General features: G+C 42.9%; 1 protein-coding gene across 2 annotated transcripts; it reads right to left on the reverse strand.

Moving 5' to 3' along the window:
- Positions 1-8,259: 8,259 nt before the first annotated feature.
- LOC105498225 (dual specificity phosphatase 12) lies at positions 8,260-16,710 on the reverse strand. Of its 2 annotated transcripts, XM_011770205.3 has the most exons (6): positions 16,290-16,698; positions 14,642-14,755; positions 14,438-14,556; positions 13,958-14,054; positions 12,833-13,019; positions 8,260-8,711 (listed from the first exon to the last, which is right to left on the reverse strand). In XM_011770205.3, the coding sequence occupies exons 1-6, from the start codon at positions 16,631-16,633 to the stop codon at positions 8,550-8,552; spliced, it is 1,023 nt and encodes a 340-aa protein (XP_011768507.2). In that variant the 5' UTR covers positions 16,634-16,698; the 3' UTR covers positions 8,260-8,549. The 2 variants fall into 2 exon arrangements, with proteins under 2 accessions (XP_011768507.2, XP_011768508.1); XM_011770206.3 differs by lacking the exon at positions 13,958-14,054 and having other exon boundaries at positions 8,322-8,711; positions 12,833-12,915; positions 16,290-16,710.
- Between the last annotated feature and the right edge of the window lie 4,608 nt (positions 16,711-21,318).

Genomic DNA, 21,318 nt, shown 5'->3' on the forward strand with positions numbered 1-21,318 from the left:
CTCTGTCAATAAGATGCCAAATTATAAACAAGACCTAAAGCCATTCCAGGCAAGGCTTTAGTCCCACACCCTTATACTTAAAGAATAAACTGTGTTCTAACTGCCTCAAGTTCTTCTCTAGCAGCTAAACAAATACAGGCCTCAAGAGAAACAATATTAAAACAATGTGCACGGCCGGGCGCGGTGGCTCAAGCCTGTAATCCCAGCACTTTGGGAGGCCGAGACGGGCGGATCATGAGTTCAGGAGATCGAGACCATCCTGGCTAACACGGTGAAACCCCGTCTCTACTAAAATACAAAAAAAAATTAGCCGGGCGAGGTGGCGGGCGCCTGTACTCCCAGCTACTCGGGAGGCTGAGGCAGGAGAATGGCGTGAACCCGGGAGGTGGGGCTTGCAGTGAGCTGAGATCCGGCCACTGCACTCCAGCTTGGGCAACAGAGCTAGACTCCGTCTCAAAAAAAAAAAAAAAAAAAAAAAAAAAAAAAAAAAACCATGTGCAGCTCCACCAGATGCTGACTTACTGATCCCCAGCCCCAGCATAGCTACAGATGCTGACACCTCCACCAGATGCTGACACCTCCACCAGCGTAGCTACAGATGCTGACAGCTCCACCAGATGCTGACTGACTGATCTTCCACCAGCGTAGCTACAGCTTTCACTGGACAACTTTTTGTTGATTTCAGTAACTTTCTCCAGATAAGAACACCACTGGCCGGGCGCGGTGGCTCACGCCTGTAATCCCAGCACTTTGGGAGGCCGAGACGGGCGGATCACAAGGTCAGGAGATCGAGACCACGGTGAAACCCCGTCTCTACTAAAAATTACAAAAAATTAGCCGGGCGCGGTTGTGGGCGCCTGTAGTCCCAGCTACTCGGGAGGCTGAGGCAGGAGAATGGCGTGAACCCGGGAGGCGGAGCTTGCAGTGAGCCGAGATCGCGCCGCTGCACTCCAGCCTGGGCTGGGGGACAGAGCGAGACTCCGTCTCAAAAAGAAAAAAAAAAAAAAAAAAGAACACCATTGGCCATGGACTGGTTCTGGCTGGTTTTTTGTTTTGTTTGTTTGTTTTTGTTTTTGTTTTGAGACGGAGTCTCGCTCTGTCGCCCAGGCTGGAGTGCAGTGGCGCGATCTCGGCTCACTGCAAGCTCCGCCTCCTGGGTTTACGCCATTCTCCTGCCTCAGCCTCCTGAGTAGCTGGGACTACAGGCGCCCGCCACCGCGCCCGGCTAATTTTTTGTATTTTTAGTAGAGACGGGGTTTCACCGTGGTCTCGATCTCCTGACCTTGTGATCCGCCCGCCTCGGCCTCCCAAAGTGCTGGGATTACAGGCGTGAGCCACCGCGCCCGGCCTGGTTCTGGCTGGTTTACAGAGGTTGCATATTTACTTGGCTTCATGTCCTGAAAGACCTTTCGATGTATAGGGTTCATTGTAATACATTTAAATATTAAGTCTCTGGTGTGGGTGTGGTGGCTGGGTGTGGTGGCTCACGCCTGTACTTTGGGAGGCCAGGGTGGGCAGATCACGAGGTCAGGAGCTTGAGACCAGCCTGGCCAACATGGGGAAACCCCATCTCTACTAAAAATACAAAAATTAGCCAGGCATGGTGGCGGGTTCCTGTAATCCCAGCTATTCAGGAGGCTGAGGCAGGCAGGAGTATCGCTTGAAACCGGGAGGTGGAGGTTACAGTGAGCTGAGATCGCACCATTGCAGTCCAGCCTGGGTGACAGAGCAAGACTCTGTCTCAACAACAACAACAACGAAAGAGTTAAGTCTCCATCCCAAAGTGAATATGGGTCAAATGTTACATGAGTTTTTTGTTCAATACACATGTGTCAGGACCACTTTCATGAATATCCATAGCTCTTCCTGTAACCTGTTGAAAATGTATGTTTAGCCAGCCTGTTCAGCCTGAAGCTCCTACACTCCAAGCTCTTCTCCTTCAAAGTGCCTGTTTCTGGAGGCACGCTTCCCAGCCTGCAGGATGGCAACCTTGCAGGCCATAAAGTCTCCTCTTCTTTTCTAAATTTATTCATTGTGGGGTTTTTTAATGTATACATTTTTTAAAGAGAGAGAGAGAGAGAGAGAGTCTCGCTTTGTTGCCCAGGTTGGTCTCAAACTCCTAGGCTCAAGCTATCCTTCTGCCTCAGCCTCCCAAAGCACTGGGATTACAGGCGTGAGCCACCGCACCCAGTCCATTGTTGGGTTTCTTTTTAAGTTGACACTTGGTATATATGTTGTAAATACCTTCTCCCAGGTTGACACTTGTCCTCTTTGTTTATGGGGCTTTTGTTCTCTAGATTTTAATTTCAATGTAGTCAAATTTATCAATCTGTTGTTATGATAGCTGACATTCATAGCTTTTTTAAGAAATCCTTCCCTCTCCTGAGGTCATTAAGACTTTTGCTTTTATTTTCATAGTTTTATAGTTTTGTTTTTCACATCCTTTTTTTTTTCTATTTGGCTATTATTGGGGTATAGCAACACTGTGGATTTTTGTACAGCAATCTTGTATCAAAAACCTTGTTGAATTCTGTTATTCTAATATTTTGTCTGTGCCAGGCACAGTGGTACACACCTGTAATCCCAGCTTCTTGAGAAGCTGAGGCAGGAGGATTGCTTGAACCCAGGCGTTCAAGGCTAGCCTGGGCAATATAGCAAGATTCTGTCTTTTAAAAAAAAAAAATCATATTATGATAGATGGAAACTAGTATGTGATAAAATCACTTTTAAAAAATTGTCTAAAGTTACTGAGGATTTTTTATTTAGAAGAACATTATGCAAACACCAACCTTTTAAATTATTTTATTTAATGTTTTAATTTGTAAAATAAACTTTTAGTATGAAGATTTTCAAACATGAGATGATGTAATGAATCCCCGTGTTCCTATCACCCAGCTCAGCTTCAACAATTTGCCATTCTTGTTTTATCTATCCTACCTCTCCTCTCCACAACTTTCTTCATTTTGTTTTGTATTTTTCCCAGAATGGTTTTTTTTTTCCCCCTTAGACGGAGTCTCGCTCTGTCGCCCAGGCTGGAGTGCAATGTGTAAGCTCGGCTCCCTGCAACCTCTGCCTCCCAGGTTCAAGTGATTCTTCTGCCTCAGCCTCCCAAGTAGCTGGAATTACAGGTGCCTGCCACCATGCCCGGCTAATTTTTTTTTTTTTTTTTTTTTTTGAGACGGAGTCTCGCTGTGTCTCCCAGGCTGGAGTGCAGTGGCGTGATCTCGGCTCACTGCAAGCTCCGCCTCCCGGGTTCATGCCATTCTCCCGCCTCAGCCTCCCCAGTAGCTGAGACTACAGGCGCCCGCCACCACGCCCGGCTAGTTTTTTGTATTTTTAGTAGAGACGGGGTTTCACCGTGTTAGCCAGGATAGTCTCGATCTCCTGACCTCGTGATCCACCCGCCTCGGCCTCCCAAAGTGCTGGGATTACAGGCTTGAGCCACCGCGCCCGGCCGCCCGGCTAATTTTTGTATTTTTAATTGAGATGGGGTTTCACCATGCTGGCCAGGCTGGTCTTGAACTCCTGACCTAAGGCAATCCGCCTGCCTTGGCCTCCCAAAGTGCTGGGATTACAGGCGTAAGCCACCTTGCCCAGCCTTCCTGGAATATTTTAAAGCAAATCCAGATATCATATTATTTTACCCATAAATACTTCAACATATATCTCTAAGAGACAAGGCCTCTTTTTTTTTTTTTTTTTTTGAGACGGAGTTTTGCTCTCTCGCCAGACTGGAGTGCAGTGGCATGATCACTGCAACCTCTGCCTCCCTCCCGGGTTCAAGCGATTCTTCTGCCTCAGTTTCCCGAGTAGCTGGGACTACAGGCATGTGCCACCACACTCAGCTAATTTTTGTATTTTTTTAGTAGCGATGGGGTTTCACCATGTTGGCCAGGATGGTCTTGATCTCTTGACCTCATGATCCATCCGCTTCAGCCTCCCAAAATGCTGGGATTATAGGCATGAGCCACCGCACCCAGCCTGCCTTTTCTTATTTTTCAAAAACATGCTGATAATACCATTATCATACCCAACACAATTAGTAATTCCTTAATATCATCTGATACTTGTTCCATGTTCAGTTTTCTGTCTCAAAAATGCCCTTCCTTCCAGTTAGTTTGTTAAAATCAGGATCCAAACAAGATCGTCACATTGCATTTGGTTCATATGACAATTCCCTCTCCATTTCTTCCCCCCATGCCATTTGTTGAAGAATCTAAGTCATTGGTCCTATAGAATTTCCCACTTTGTGATTCTGCTGATTACATCTTCATGGTGATGCTTAATTTGTTCCAGAAACTGCCAGTGACATCTAGAGGCTTGATTAGTTTTTGCTTTTGTTTTTGTTTGTTTTTGCAAGAATATTTCATAGGTACTTCCTTGCATCATAGCAGGAGGCATATACATACTGTCCCACTTTTAGAGATGTCGAGATTTATGAGTGAGTTCAGATCAGATTTTTTTCCTAAGTCTTAAACTGTTTAGCCCCTTATTTTACTGCAATGGTTAGGACCTCTAATACGATACAGAAGGTAGGGGATAGACATCTTTTAACTTGTTTCTAAATTTTAATGTGAATGTTTGAAAAGTTTTACCACTAAATAAGATTTTTTCCCATAGATTTTTCGTAGATACTCTGATTAAGGAAGCTTCCTTCCACTCTAGTTACCAGGCTTTTCTTTTTAAATCGTTAAGTGTTGGATGTTATAGAATTCTTTTTCTTGAATCTACTCATTTGTTTTCAACTTAAACCCTTGGAGTAGAAATACAATTTGAAAGAGAACCTTATGTCTAGAGACAATACCACTCTTTGGTCTAGGTAAGAGGAGCCCCTACCCTGGACCCACACTTTAGAAGACTTTACTCTGACCTCTGACTCTGTCCCCACAGGATAAGAATCCATACTGCCAATGTGATGTGCCCAGCTAGAACAGATGCCCCCTTCTAGAAGTGCATCTAACACCCAAATAGCTCCAAGCCTGCTTCTAGGGCTTGCTCAGGCCTCTTACCTCTTAAGAGTGAAATGGGCCAATGGTATACACCAGGGCTGTAGCCAGATCTTATACATATAGGTGGGGGATCCACATATATATATGCACCAGGCTCTTCATGATGCAGAACAAATCAAGGGATGAGGAAATAAAGGAGGCACCCTGTGGGCGGGGGCCACCTCTCCCTGCATTGCCATGCTTTGTTATGGAATCTTATAAAATCAGAGAATTCTAAATTCAAACCTGGTCTGACAGGTCATTACGAAGGTATATTTGTCAAGATAATAGAATAAAACATTTTATTTGACAGATAGCTCGATTTATAATTTTATTTTTTTAAGACAGAGTCTAGCTCTGTCGCCCAGGCTGGAGTGCAGTGGCGCGATCTCGGCTCACTGCAAACTGCCTCCCAGGTTCAAGCGATTCTCCTGCCTCCCCGCCTCCCAAGTAGCTGGGATTACAGGCGCCCACCACCATGCCTGGCTAATTTTATATTTTTAGTAGAGACGGGGTTCCCCCATGTTGGCCAGGCTGGTCTCAAACTCCTGACCTCAAGTGATCCACCCATCTTGGACTCCCAAAGTGCTGGGATTACAAGCGTGAGCCACTGCACCCGGCCAATTTGTTAAGTTTTAAAAGTTAAAACAAACAGTATATAGGCCTCAATGTGTATTATTGTTGGAACCCTGCAAATAGTGGGGAGCATGACTAGCGAATTTACAACTTAATTAAAATTGCATTTGATCCATACCATTTGATTTTACAATCTGACCAACAGTGTATGATAGATAGGCATTGAGTCATATTAAACTGCAGCTATGTAACTACTTTTTACCTACAAAAGGGATAACTTCATATGCTGCAAACTGTTATGATTTTTTTAAATAGAGATGGGGATTTCACATATTGGCCAGGCTGGTCTTGAACTCCTGGCCTTAAATGATCCACCCGCCTTCATCTTCCAAAGTGCTGGGACAGGAATGAGCCACCACACCTGGCCTCCTCAACCTGTTTTTTAAAACTTTCTAGAGAATAAAATATGAAGAAAAAAGTAAGATTTTATGAAAGCTAAAACAAATGGAGTAATTTTTTTCTCAAAAGAAAAAATTATGGCAGGAAGCGGTGGCCCACGCCTGTCCAGCACTTTGGGAGGCCAAGGCAGGTGGATCACTTGAGATCAGGAGTTTGAGATCAGCCTGGCCAACATATGGAAACCCCGTCTCTACTAAAAATACAAAATTAGCAAGGCGTAGTGGCACACGCCTGTAATCCCCAGCTACTTGGGAAGCTGAGGCAGGAGAATCGCTTGAACCCGGGCAGCAGAGGTTGCAGTGAACTGAGATCACGCCATTGCACTCCAGTCTGGCAACAACGAAACTCCATCTCAAAAAAAAAAAAAAACAGAAAGAAAAATTACTACATGGAAACTGCCAAAGTCTTCTAGTCCAATGTTAAGATTTTTCTCAAGAATTTTCCATAACACTCCTATACATTTAAAAAACTGAGCTAGGCATTTTTTAAGAGGATCATTATTCACAACGTATTTTTGCATTTTAAAATTACTCCCACTACAGTGTTTATGGACAATATTTTTCTTTAATTCTTGTGTTTTTTTTTTGGAGTAGCCTCCCGAGCAGCTGGGACTACAGGCATATGCCACCATGCCTGGCTGATTTTTGATTTTTAGTAGAGACAGGGTTTCACCATGTTGGCCAGGCTGGTCTTGAACTCCTGACCTTAAGTGATCTGCCTGCCTTGACCTCCCAAAGTGCTGGGATCATAGGCATAAGCCACTGCGCCTGGCCTTTATTTAGTTAATTCTGACTCTTGTAAATGTTCAAATATCTAATTAGGTCCAATTGTAATTATTATTAATGAGTAAGGCCATGCGCGGTGGCTCAAGCCTGTAATCCCAGTACTTTGGGAGGCCAAGACGGGCGGATCACGAGGTCAGGAGATCGAGACCATACTGGCTAACATGGTGAAACCCCGTCTCTACTAAAAAATACAAAAAACTAGCCGGTCGAGGTGGCGGGCGCCTGTAGTCCCAGCTACTCGGAGGCTGAGGCAGGAGAATGGTGTAAACCCGGGAGGCGGAGCTTGCAGTGAGCTGAGATCCGGCCACTGCACTCCAGCCTGGGCGACAGAGCAAGACTCTGACTCAAAAAAAAAAAAAAAAAAAAAAAGAGTAAAATAATTCTAGTTTCTATATACCAGGTTAAAAAACTAATCTGGAAGTATTACCTTTTCCAATACTCACATATTGGGCTACAAAATGACTTGATATATAGTAACTCTCATTTGTTTTCTTCATCATTAGAAACACATCTAACATTTATACATTTCTTTATGTAGATCACTTCAAAAGGCATCTCAAACACTAAACACTTTTTTAAAAATATAGATAATTGGCCGGGCGCGGTGGCTCAAGCCTGTAATCCCAGCACTTTGGGAGGCCGAGACGGGCGGATCACGAGGTCAGGAGATCGAGACCATCCTGGCTAACACGGTGAAACCCCGTCTCTATAAAAAATGCAACAAACTAGCCGGGCGAGGTGGCGGGCGCCTGTCACGGGAGGCTGAGGCAGGAGAATGGCGTAAACCCGGGTGGCGGAGCTTGCAGTGAGCTAAGATCCGGCCACTGCACTCGAGCCCCTGCGACAGAGCAAGACTCAGTCTCAAAAAAAAAAAAAGAAAAAAAAAAAAATATATATATATACATATAGATAATTGGGATTACTGAACAGCAATAGGAAAATTGCATTTTAATCAGCGTTTTACTAATGGCCTTTCCATTTCCAAGAAAAAAAAATCCAGACATGTACGGGTTTACTAATGTCCCTTAAAAAAAGGAAAGTCGGCCGGGCGCGGTGGCTCAAGCCTGTAATCCCAGCACTTTGGGAGGCCGAGACGGGCGGATCACGAAGTCAGCAGATCGAGACCATCCTGGCTAACCCAGTGAAACCCCGTCTCTACTAAAAAATACAAAAAACTAGCCGGGCGAGGTGGCGGGCGCCTGTAGTCCCAGCTACTCGGGAGGCTGAGGCAGGAGAATGGCGTAAACCCGGGAGGCGGAGCTTGCAGTGAGCCGAGATCCGGCCACTGCACTCCAGCCTGGGCGACAGAGCGAGACTCCATCTCAAAAAAAAAAAAAAAAAAAAAGAAAGAAAGTGAAATAATTCCAAAATATGTCCAAACAAATCTGCTTTATATGTCTAGAAATAAAAGAATACCCATTTAAATATAATTTCAAATTTTTGTACATAATTTTGTCTATACAGACCTTAAGATCACATAACATTCCAACAATCAGAACTTTTAAAAATATATGAAATGTAGACAGTATCTGGTTATAAAAGATTTTAATATCAGATAAAATGTACATGATCAAAAGGCTTTGATTGCCATGTAAAACAGTTTCCAGGTTACATCAAGTGACTTTATCTTCTCCCATTTCAAATGAAATGTTAACAGCATAAACAATTTGCAATGAATGATAAGAAGCAAAGGCAGTACATATCATCTGCAAGTTTCTTCCAAAGCTATAAAATATCATGTTCATATTTTTCTTGTTTGTGATCTCAAAACAGGCAATATTTTCATTTCATCCACTCTGTTCTTATGTATTTGAAAAGCAGGTGTTATCCACCTACCACACGAGCACTGTTCACCATACCAGTTGAAGGAACCCAACTTGGCACTGCATTTTGGGCAAAGAAGCTGAAATAAAGCAAATGTGTTACTTTATTCATTCACTTTTATACAAAACAAATCATTATCTTTGGCAATCAATATAGGATATAAAAACAAGACACAGTCCCCACCTTGAGTTTATAATCTAATCAGTGAGATAAAATGCATTGGAAATTTACTGTAATAGATAGTAGACTACAATTATTGCATAGGAAAAATGTTGTATTCAGGGAGCTTGAAGGGAGAAAGGAAAGCTTATGATTTGATTAAGGAAGGTTTTGTGGATGTGGCATATGTATATATAGCTTTTAAATCAGTTTGTAATTTAGGATTTCAAATGAAAATCATCATGGCTAAAGTACAGAAAAGCATGTTAGGATTTTCATGCTGTATTACTAATTGTATGTATTGACAGCATATAAGTCAGTTTCTTAGCTATTTAAAGACAAACTGATATTCCAGGAAAATAGATAAATCAAAAAAAGCCTAATAAGACAACTGCATTTTCTTCTAATGTAATTAGTTATAGCATTATTTTTTATGTTTAGCTCTTTGATTTGTGCATGGTATAAGGTAAGAGTTTTTATTTTTAACATTGAGCTATAGAAAACTAGACATAAAACTCAGAAGTGGGCTGAGTGCGGTAGCTCACACTTGTAATTCCCAGCACTTTGGGAGGCCGAGGCGGGCAGATCACCTGAGGTCAGGAGTTTGAGACCAGCCTGGTCAACATGGTGAAACCCCGTCTCTACTAAAAATACAAAAATTAGCTGGGCATGGTGGCAGGTGCCTGTAATCACAGCTACTTGGGAGGCTGAGGCAGGAGAATCACTTGAACCTGGGAAGTAGAGGTTGCAGTGAGCCAAGATCACGCCACTGCTCTCCAGCCTGGGCAACAGAGCAAGACTCTGTCTCATAAAAAAGAAATTCAGAAGCCATAAATTAAAAAACTAACACATTTTATTATATAACTATCCTTCATTTTAATATGACAAAACATATAAAAAATCTGATAAGCAATAGACTGAAGAAAATAATTGCAATATATTAGATGAACTATTAACATCTAGAATATATAGAGTTCCTACAAATGAATAAGAGACAAAACCCATAGACAAATGGGCCTAGGAATATGAGAGCAGTTTATAGAAAAGGAAACTGTAAATGGCTGGTAAATACATAAAGATGGTGGTTGATGACTATTTTCATAAAATTCCAATTAAACATTTTAGGATTAACATTTTTTACCCCACAGATTGACAAAATGTTAACAGTTTTACAGTATCTATTATGTCAAGGATATGGGGTAACAGGTACATGCATTCAGTTACTGAAAACCAAATTTGTATGGGCATTTTGAAAATCGGCCTGGAATATCACTAATATTTAAAATACATTCTTCAAGCCAGGAATTCCACTTCTAGGTATATATTCTACAGAAAAAAAATCAAACATGTATACAAATAAGTATGCACAGGATTTAGAATCTCACATAAAAATGTATTTAACTTGGTTAGAATATGTGTGTGTGTTTCCCAGGTTAAGTAAAATTAGAAAGCCAGAATCGCAAGCCACCAAAAAGAAAAACTGATAAATTAGATATCACCAAAATTAAAATCTCTAACTGCTACAAATAATACCATCAAGAATGGGAAGTGAGGCTTCGCATGGTGGCTCACGCCTGCAATCCCAGCACTTTGGGAGGCTGAGGCGGGTGGATCACCTGAGGTCAGAAGTTCGAGACCAGCCTGACCAACATGGAAAAACCCCGTCTCCACTAAAAATACAAAATTAGCCAAGTGCAATCCCAGCTACTCAGGAGGCTGAAGCAGGAGAATCACTTGAACCCGGGAGGTGGAGGTTGCAGTGAGCCAAGATTGTGCCATTGCACTCCAGCCTGGGCAACAAGAGCAAAACTCTGTCTCAAAAGAAAAACAAACAAAAAAAAGAATGAGACGAGTAGGAATGTGAATTGTGATGTGATATGGTTTGGTTCTGTGTCCCCATCCAAATCCCATCTCAAATCAAATGGTAATCCCCACGTGTGGAGGAAGGGAGGTGACTGGATCATGGAGGCAGATTCCCCCATACTGTTCTCGCCATAGTGAATGAGTACTCATAAATTTTGATGGTTTTATAAGTCTTTGACAGTTTCAACCTCACACATGCTTCTCTCTCCTGCCACCTTGTGAAGAAGAGGTCTGCTTTCCCTTCCACCATGATAATAAGTTTTCTGAGGCCTCCCCAGCCATGCAGAACCATGAGTCAATTAAACCTCTTTCCTTTATAAACTACCCAGTCTCACGTACTATCTTTATAGCAGTGTGAACATGAACTAATACATGACGGTTGCAAAAAACACCGTGAATACACTTTAAAAACCACTGAATTGTACACCTTAAATAGGTACATTGTATGTATGTGAATTATACTATAATAAGGCTGTTTTTTAAAAAGCAGCATCATCTGAAAATGTGAGTTTGATCATAGGGTACCACTTTCTAGGCAAGACACTACTCATAAACAGTTTCCTGGCCGGGCGGGCGCGGTGGCTCACGCTTGTAATCCCAGCACTTTGGGAGGCTGAGGCGGGCGGATCACGAGGTCAGGAGATCGAGACCATACTGGCTAACGTGGTGAAACCCTGTCTCTACTAAAAATACAAAAAAATTAGCCAGGCCTGGTGGCATGCGCCTGTAGTCCTCGCTACTCCAGAGGCTGAGGCAGGAGAACGGGCGTGAACCCGGGAGGCGGAACCCGCAGTGAGCCGAGATCGTGCCACTGCACTCCAGGCTGGGCAACAGCGCAGGACTCCAACTCAAAAAAAAAAAAAAAAAAAAAAGTTTCCTCATGCATAACGTATGAATATAACTGCTCTACCTATTTTATAAAGCTATGGCATTCTTCAAATGGTATAATATAGTGAAAGGGTTCATAAAATAGCCACCATACAAACTTTTATACAAACCATACAAACTTTCAAAATCATTATTATAATTATTATTATAGAATACCTTCACATTAATATCAAGTAAACCTAAAGGAGAAATGTGGCTGTCATGGCACGCTCCCACCAAGTTAAACACTTCTTTATGTAAAATGTCACATGAACTGCATTCTTTGTTTTTCTTTTTTTCCCCACACACTGGTTATAGGAGCAAGAGGATGAGCTGCATTATTTAACTGGAAATGAAAAAGAATCTCATAGTAAAACATACTAAATTTCAATTTCCTAAAAGATCAGAAAAAAAAGAGAGACACATACAGGAAGCCAACAGAGAAGAAGAAAGACAGAACTTTTAACCTAATTTTAAAATCCCTGATTTACCCTACTCTTATTATAAAAGTTCAAATATTGTTAAATACATTTTTTTTTAATTAAAAATTGTTTACTTTCTTTCATAGAGATGAGGTCTCACTATGTTGCCCAGGCTAGTCTTGAAACCCTGGGCTCAAGCGATCCTCCCGCCTCAGCCTCCCAAAGTGCTCAGATTACAGGCATGAGCTAATAAGGCATGAGTGCTCAGCCAACATATTCTAATTAGTTTAAAAATAAATGTTAGTCTTATATTTGAAAAAATATAAAGAGCCTTAAAGGAAATTTATTAACTTAGACCAGGGCTCTCAACCAGAAGTAGTTCACTATTTTGGATCAGCTGGTTTTTGAAAAATATTTTATTTTTGATAGGCTTATCTACACTAGAAAGATATAATCTTCAGAAATAAAGGAATTAAATGGAGTAAAACACTAGTTAAAATAAGAGTTTAAAATGCAAGAAGGGTGGCTCAAGCCTGTAATCCCAGCACTTTGGGAGGCCGAGACGGGTGGATCACGAGGTCAAGAGATCGAGACCATCCTGGCTAACACAGTGAAACCCCGTCTCTACTAAAAAATACAAAAAACTAGCCAGGCGAGGCGGCGGGCGCCTGTAGTCCCAGCTACTCAGGAGGCTGAGGCAGGAGAATGGCGTGAACCCAGGAGGCGGAGCTTGCAGCAAGCTGAGATCCAGCCACTGAACTCCAGCCTGGGAAAGAGAGCGAGACTCTGCCTCAAAAAAATAAAAAATAAAATAAAATAAAATAAAATGCAAGAAGGAATAAAATATAGATGATAAAATAAAATTGTAGAAAATAAAATGTGTTCTCACCTGTCCATCCATCACTCCCAACAAAGCAGATTCCATCCACTGTACAGGTTCAATGAAATAAGATGTACATTGAGCTTGTCTCCCTGTGGTAAGCATGAAAGATGGTGTCATTCTCTTGTGTGCAAAGGCTATAGGTCCACTTCCTTCATGATGATCCAGAATACTAGAACTTCGAAATAATGATCGCCTGCAACCCCCAAACAAACAAAAACATTAATTACTTCCAAAAGGATGAAAACATGGATTAAATGTGCAGTATTTCTTTTTTGTTTGTTTGTTTGAGACAGAGTCTCACTCTGTCGCCCATGCTGGAGTGCAGTGGTGTGATCACAGCTCACTGCAACCTCCCCCTCCTGGGTTCAACTGATTCTCCCGCCTCAGCCTCCTGAGTAGCTGGGATTACAGCCACCCGCCACCATGGCCAGCTAATTTTTGTAGTTTTAATAGACACGGGGTTTCACCACTTTTTTTTTTTTTTTTTCAGATGGAGTCTCGCTCTGTCGCCCAGGCTGGAGTGCAGTGGCGCAATCTCGGCTCACTGCAAGCTCCCCCTCCTGGGTTCACGCCATTCTCCTGCCTCAGCCTCCCCAGTAGCTGGGACTACAGGTGCCGGCCACCACGCCCGGCCAATTTTTTTGTATTTTTAGTAGAGAGGGGGTTTCACCGTGTTAGCCAGGATGGTCTCGATCTCCTGACCTTGTGATCCGCCCGCCTCGGCCTCCCAAAGTGCTGGGATTACAGGCATGAGCCACCGCGCCTGGCCGGGGTTTCACCACTTTGGCCAGGCTAGTCTCAAACTCCTGACCTCAGGTGATCTGCCTGCCTGGGCCTCCCAAAGTGCTGGTATTACAGACATAAGCCACCGCACCCAGCAATATGTGCAATATTGCTTAGAGGACAAAATAATGTAACACTGATTATGCTACTTAAATTTTCAATAACCCTTACAATCTGATTATTTCTCTTTTTAAGAATTTATATTCTTCCTGAAAACAGATCTGAACTAAAAATTTCTATATTCTTCAATTAAACAAAATCTTCCTACAGAAATTTAAGAAAATAAAACTTTAGCTACTTTTCAGTTACTGAGAAGATAAAATATCCAAAGGATACAAAATATTTTACCTGCACTTTCTACACTTGTAGAGAACCTCATCTCTCAATCCTTGTGAAACCGTGGTTGGGTCAACAGCAAAGAGTTCTTGAGGTAAATTCTGCAATTCTATATGATATAACTAAAATGTATTTATTTGTCAAAATCAACTGCATTTTCAGATAAATTCAGTTAATGTCAAATTGAGGCAAGAAGTGCTAACCTCAGAAATTAAAATAAAAAAAAAAAATCAAATTCCAGTGTTGAGAAATCAGGCTAAGGTAGGAGAGGACAGTGATTTAAGTACTTAGGTTCTGGGCACAGGCTGACCGAGTTCAAATCCCAACCCTGCCATTTATAAACCATGTGATTTTGAATAAGTTATTTCTGGCTAAATCAGTTTCAAAAAGAAACAATAGTTTCTCGGGGATTGCTGGAAGTGAGGTAATGCATGCAATGCCAAAAGTAAATGACATTTAGAAAGCCCATTACACACTAGTGATATTACTTACCTGGATACTTCTCTGTAACCTTTTGTAAACGATATTGCTTATAAATTGCACTAGAGGTATCCACTTCATATCCCATTGCCTGGTATAATTTCAGTTGCCACTCAAACCCCTCATTCATCCTGTAATGATAAAGAAATACAAAGTTTCATTTTCTTAAAATAACATCACAAAAGCAGAATTATTACTATAAAAAAAAGAACCCACTTGGCCTCTGGTTTGAGAATCTGGAGCTTTTCATAGGCTTTTTCAAAGGGAAGTAGGTCAGTCTTCATGAGAAAAGCAGTTATTATGGCCACACTTCGACTGACTCCTGCGTGACTGAAAAAGAGACCTTTAAAATAAAACAGCAAATAGCAACAATTAAAAACAAACACACAAAACCCAGCCCCCTATTAATAGTAAAGTTTAGGCCCACTTCATTTCTACTTCTCAGATAAGCCCATTGCCTCTGAAATATTATCAGGTACAAAAGAATTATTCCTTTTTCCTTTTGAATTCTGAACCATGTGACTGTATTACCTATTCAAAAATAATAACAGTAATTTTTAAAATTTTTATAATGGCTCAGAACAAATCCAAACTCCTGGCTAGACACAGTGGCTTACTTACCCCTGAAATCCCAGCACTTTGGGAGGCCGAGGTACAGGATTGCTTGAGCCCAGGAGTTGGAGACCAGCCTGGGCAACAAAGTGAGACCCCACCTCTACAAAAAATTAGCCGGATGTGGTGGCGCGTGCCTGTAGTCCCAGCTACTCTGGAGGCTGAGGCGGGAGGATCACTTGAGCCTAGGAGGTTGAGACTGCAGTGAGCCGTAATTACGCTACTACACTGCAGCCTGGGTGACAGAGCAAGACTCAAAATAAAAATAAATAAAACAAAACAAAAACAAATCCAATCTCCTTTCATCTTAGCATTCAGGGACCTCAAAATCTGGTCCCAGACTTCTTTCGATTCTATCACTATCTTCTGTCTTTTATGTGCTCAATAAATTTAAACTATTGTTATTATACTCCAATCCAACCAAGAACAGCTTAGGGATTCCCATTTTCTTTTCTTTTTCTTTTTTTTTTTTTTTTTTTTGAGATGGAGTCTTGCTCTGTTGCCCAGGCTGGAGTGCTGTGGCGCAACCTCGGCTCCCTGCAACCTCTGCCTCCCAGGTTCAAAGTGATTATCCTGCCTCAGCCTCCCGAGTAGCTGAGACTACAGACGAGCGCCACCACGCCCGGCTAATTTTTGTATTTTTGTTAGAGACGTGGTTTCACCATATTGGCCAGGCTGGTCTGGAACTCCTGACCTCGTGATCCGCCTGCCTCCCAAAGTGCTGGGACTACAGGCGTGAGCCACCGCGCCCTGCCGGGATTCCCATTTTCTTTTTGTCTTTGCTGCAACTATCTCCTCCCTAGGTAAAGCCCAGGGATCCTTTAGATCCAAACCAATTCTCCTCTTCATCAACCACCCCCTACCCATCCCAAACAAAAACATTGAACCCTAAATCTTTGTAAATCCTGTTTACAAGACACCAAGCAACCTAATCTGCATTACAATCATCGGTGGGTGTCTAGCTTCTCCAACAGAGCTGTAAACTCCTTGGGGCGTAGGTAATTTGTCATTTATCGGATGACACCTCCCCCGCCCTCTGTTGCTGCAGGAAGAACCAACTAAAGCATGAATGAATGAAAGCCTGCACACACCAGGGGCCCGCCTCCAGCCTCCTCCTCTCTTGGATACACGCCTCCTGCGGGAGGGAGCTGGAGGAGGTTCACGCGGCATGACCGCGCTCTCGTCCTCCCGAGGGCCTCGGAAGGAAAGGGGTGCTTGGCGGGGCACGTCGCCCACTGACCCGGCCACTCACCAGTGCACCAACACCGCACGGCCCTCAGCGCGGGCCTGACCGATGAAGGCCACGCACCGGTCCAGATGGCTGAGCAGATCGGTCTCGGGTTTGTCCAGCGCTGGCACGAAGAGGCGCCACAGATCCTCGACCCCAGGCCCCGCCTTGAAGCTGGGCTCCTCCGAGTCCACCGTTAGCACGGCCGTGATGCCCGCTTCCCTCAAGTGGTCTGGCTCCGCGACGGCCGCGACCCCACCGAGATACAGTCCTGGCTGCACTTCCAGCATCTGCCCGGCGCAGGTGGCTCTGCTGGCACTGGGGTTGCAGGGCTCGCAGCCATGACTCGGGCCCGGAGCCTCCAACATGGCCGCGCCCAGACACCAGGCGGCTCCTGCCCTACCATCGAGTAGGCTCCGGCTAGAACATCCTTCCCCTGGGACTCGCCAGCCTCAGCGGCTCAGCTGCTCCCTTGGAGGACCACGTTGGCCGCAGGAAAATGGACTTATCGCTAAGGGGCGGAGCTTCGGCCCCATTCAGCGCCGCCTTTCGTGCCCTGTTCCCTCTGACCCCCACCCCAAAGTTGATGGTAAAGGATAAGCTTCCCCAAATACAGGGTTTCTCTGGCTTTTAATATTGAAATTTTCAGGAGAGAGACATCAGGAGCAGCTGAACTCAAATGTGAAATAAATGTCGCGCCGGCTGAATCAGAAGCGTCATTTTATGCATTTGAAGTACAATTATTTTCAGTATTATAAAGCCATCTGTACTTTGCATCTTATGATTATTTTTCCTTTTTCCGCCCTATTTCATTATTGGTGTGTGAATCCTTGTTGATGTTTACTGTCTATTTATTTTGAAGATGTTAATCCTATATTTTTGTAAGTCAATGTCCTCCAGCCAGGACTACCCGAAACCAACTTTAATTAAGCAAGTTGGTTTTATTACTCAGTCATGAGCTATGGAGAGTTTCAGGGCATCTCAGCACGAGGATGTTAGGAAGATCCTATACAGATTTTGGGCTTTTATCTGGGGATTTTTGGAAAGGGTTTAAGGAAGCCGGCTTTGCTCCAGATTGAATGCTGCAGGAAGATACTCAGTACTATGAGTATCTTTTATTTATCTCTTGTATAGGGAGGACTATTGGGGGAAATTCAGCCCCCAATATTTCACGTAGGTTCTTTTCTATTTTCCCTAAGTGTCAGCTGGTCTGAGAAATAAAGGGAAAGAGTACAAAAGAGAGAAATTTTAAAGCTCGGTGTCTAGGGGAGACATCACATGTCAGCAGGTTCCATCATGCCCCCTGAGCCACAAAACCAGCAAGTTTTCATTAGCAATTTTCAAAAGAGAGGGAGTGCACAAATCGAGTGTGGGTCACAGAGATCACATGCTTCAAGGGCGACAAAAGATCACAAGGCAGGAGGTCAGGGCGAGATCACAAAGTCAGAGTGAAACTAGAATCACTAATGAACTTCCATGTCCAGCTGTGCACACATTGTCATGGATAAACAAGGTTCAAGAGCAGAGAACTGGTCTGACTAGAATTTGCCAGGCTGGAATTTCCTAATCCTAGCAAGCCTGGGGGCACTGCAGAAGACTAGGGCGTGTTTCATCCCTATCTACATCTGCGTAAGACAGACACCCCCAGAGCAGCCATTTTAGAGGCCTCCTCTGGGAATGCATTCTTTTCCCAGGGCTGTTAATTATTAATATTCCTTACTAGGGAAATAATTCAGTGATATTTATCTTGCCCGTTTTCAGTAATGAGAGAAATATGGCTCTGTCCTGCCTGCCCACTGGCAGCCAGACTTTAAGGTTATCTCCCTTGTTCTCTGAAAATCGCTGTTATCCTGTTCTTAAGGTGCCAGATTTCATATTGTTCAAATACACATGCTCTACAAACAATTTGTGCAGTTAACGCAATTATCACAGGGTCCTGAGGTGACAGTCATCCTCAGTTTACAAAGATGACGGGATTAAGAGATTAAAATAAAGACAGGCATAGGAAATCACAAGAGTACTGATTGGGGAAGGGATAAATGTCCATGAAATCTTCACAATTTATGTTCAGAGATTGCAGTAAAGACAGGTGTAAGAAATTATAAAAGTATTAATTTGGGGAACTAATAAATGTCCATGAAATCTTCACAATTTATGTTCTTCTGCCATGGCTTCAACTGGTCCATCCATTCAAGGTCCCTGACTTCCCACAACAGAGGACAGGCGAGAGAGATACTAAAGTTGTAATTGGTCAAGACGTAGAAGTTATAATGCTGGTATAAAGATAGATACATCGATCTGTCTCTGTTCTAGAACAGAACAAACCCTTGCATGTGGAGTCCTAATTAGGGAAAAGGAGTCAGGCTGACTGGACGAAGGGAAGCAAAAGGAGAAAGCAGATAAGCCACAAGTCTGCCTTTCTTCATGGTCCAGGACACACAGCCCTGCTGTGCAAATAACTCAAAATCTGCCTGAGCCCAGCCATCACCAGACCCCTCGCTGATAGAAAAATGGAAGTTAGTTCATTGCAACCTTGACATTATTAGTACTGCACAAAGCCCTCTTCTGCACACAACATAAGCACCATTCTACAAAATCCCCAGCAAGCCTTTGTTTCCTAGCACTCAACTTCTCTCTTGCTGACCTGCCTGTTGTACCCTTGCAATGTATTTTCATACTTTCTCTAATAAACCTGTCTTTCTTTACCTACAACTGTGTTGGTAAATTCTTCCTACCACCTGTGTCACCAGCCCAGAAAGTTGTTGATCACCTGCCACATTGCATATATGTTAGAATAATCTTCAAAAAGAGTGTCAAGACCACACAATGGAAAAAGGACAATCTCCTCAACAGTGTTGGCAAAAACTAGATATCCATATGCAAAAGAATGAAGGTGGACCCTTACCTTGGACCATATACAAAAAATAACTCCAAATAGATTAAGGACCTAAAAATATAACATTCTTAGTAGAAAACATATGGGGAAAGCTTCATGGCCTTGGATTTGAAAAAAAATTTAAAACAGGTAAGGGTCAATGGTCTCATTGTCTAACGTGTTATCCGAACTTGTTGTCTCATGACTGAGAAAATTAAGGAGCGTGGGCACAAAGAGTGAGGTTGAAGCAAAAGTTTAATAAGCAAAAGAAGAAAGCTCTCCACAGCAGAGAGGGGAGCCCAAGTGGGGTGCCATTTTTACAGTTGAATTCAAAACATGTTATAAGAAACTCCTCTCATCTCTATAGCTGTTTGAGTAACTTCTCTTATGAATAAAGCTGTCTGTGCAACTTCCCTTATCTTCTACAGATGTGGGTATGTCTCTAGGCAAGCACAAAGCATGGCTTCTCTTGTTTGTATCACTGTGGGTTTGTTTTAGGTAAGGCCGCGTCCTCCTTGTGCAAGTTCCCACAGAGTCCACTATGTATATGCCTGAAAAGGGGAGGAAAGTTTTTCCTGGGAGCTGGCCAATTACACGAAGAATGAAAGGCATCCATGCTGGACCCTGCCTGCTTATCTATGCAGGTACAGCCTGAGTTTTGCCTAAACTGCTCTATTTTGCTTGTAGCTGTGATTTTTCAGGCAGGCTGCTTCTCCAAGGGCTGGCCTTAGCTGTCTACCTAACTGATTGCTCCTTTCCTTCTCCCTCAATTTCTTGGATAAAATACCAAAATCACAGGCAACAAAAGTGAAAATAGACAAATGGGACTATATCAAACTTTAAAATGTCAGCATATCAAGAGAAACAGTCAATAGAGTGAAAAGGCAGTGTATGGAATGGGAAAAAATAATTGCAAAGCATATATCTGACAGGTTAATATGCAGAACATATAAAAAAAACTCCTACAACTTGACGACAGAAAAACAAGTAACCCAATTTTCAAAAAACTGGGCAAACGAGCTGAATAGACATTCTTCCAAAGAGGATATACAAGAGGCCAAAAAGCATAGGAAAAAGATGCTCAAGTTGCTAATCATTAGAGAAATGCAAATCAAAACTATAATGATATATCATCTTATACCCATTAGGATGGCTGGTATTTTTTTTTCAAGCACAGAAAATAAGTGTTGGCAAGGATGTGGAAAAATTGGAACCATTGTGCATTACTGAAGGGAATGTAAAATGGTGCAACCACTAGGGAAAACATTATGGAGTTTCCTCAAAAGATTAAAAATAGAATGACCACATGATCCAGCTTTTAGGTTACATAGCCAAAAGAATTGAAAGTGTGATCTCAAAGATATTTGCACACCCATATTTATGGCAACATTATTCATAATAGCAAAAAGGTAAAAGTAACCCAAGTGTCCATCATGGATTAATGGATAAAGAAAATGTGGTAGGGGTCGGCCACAGTGGCTCATGCCTGTAATCCCAGCACTTTGGGAGGCCAAGGCAGGTGGATCATCTGAGGCCAGGAATTCAAGACCAGCTTGGCCAACATGGCGAAACCCTATCTCTACTAAAAATATAAAAATCAGCTGGGCGTGGTGGTGGGCACCTGTAATCCTAGGTACTCGGGAGGCTGAGGCAGGAGACTCGCTTGAACCAGGGAGATGGAGGTTGCAGTGAGCCAAGATCGTGCCACTGCACTCCAGCCCAGGGGATAGAGCAAGACTCTGTCTGAAAGAAAGAAAGAAAGAAAGAAAGAAAGAAAGAAAGAAAGAAAGAAAGAAAGAAAGAAAGGAAGGAAGGAAGGAAGGAAGGAAGGAAGGAAGGAAGGAAGGAAGGAAGGAAGGAAGGAAGGAAATGGTATATACACATGATGAACTATTATTCAGCCATAAAAAAGAGGGAAATTCTGTCACATGCTACAACACAGATTATCTTTGAGGTCAGGTGCAGTGGCTCAAGCCTGTAATCCCAGCACTTTGTGGGGCTGAGGCTGGCAGATGACCTGAGGTCAGGAGTTTGAGACCAGCCTTGCCAACATGGCAAAAACCTATCTCTACAAAAAAAAAAAAGAAAAAGAAAAAAAAAAGGCCAGACATGGTGGCTCACACCTGTAATCCCAGCACTTTGGGAGGCCGAGGCAGGTGGATCACCTGAGGTCCGGAG

This window comes from Macaca nemestrina, chromosome 1 (genome assembly GCF_043159975.1).
Source record: "Macaca nemestrina isolate mMacNem1 chromosome 1, mMacNem.hap1, whole genome shotgun sequence".
NCBI lineage: Eukaryota > Metazoa > Chordata > Mammalia > Primates > Cercopithecidae > Macaca > Macaca nemestrina.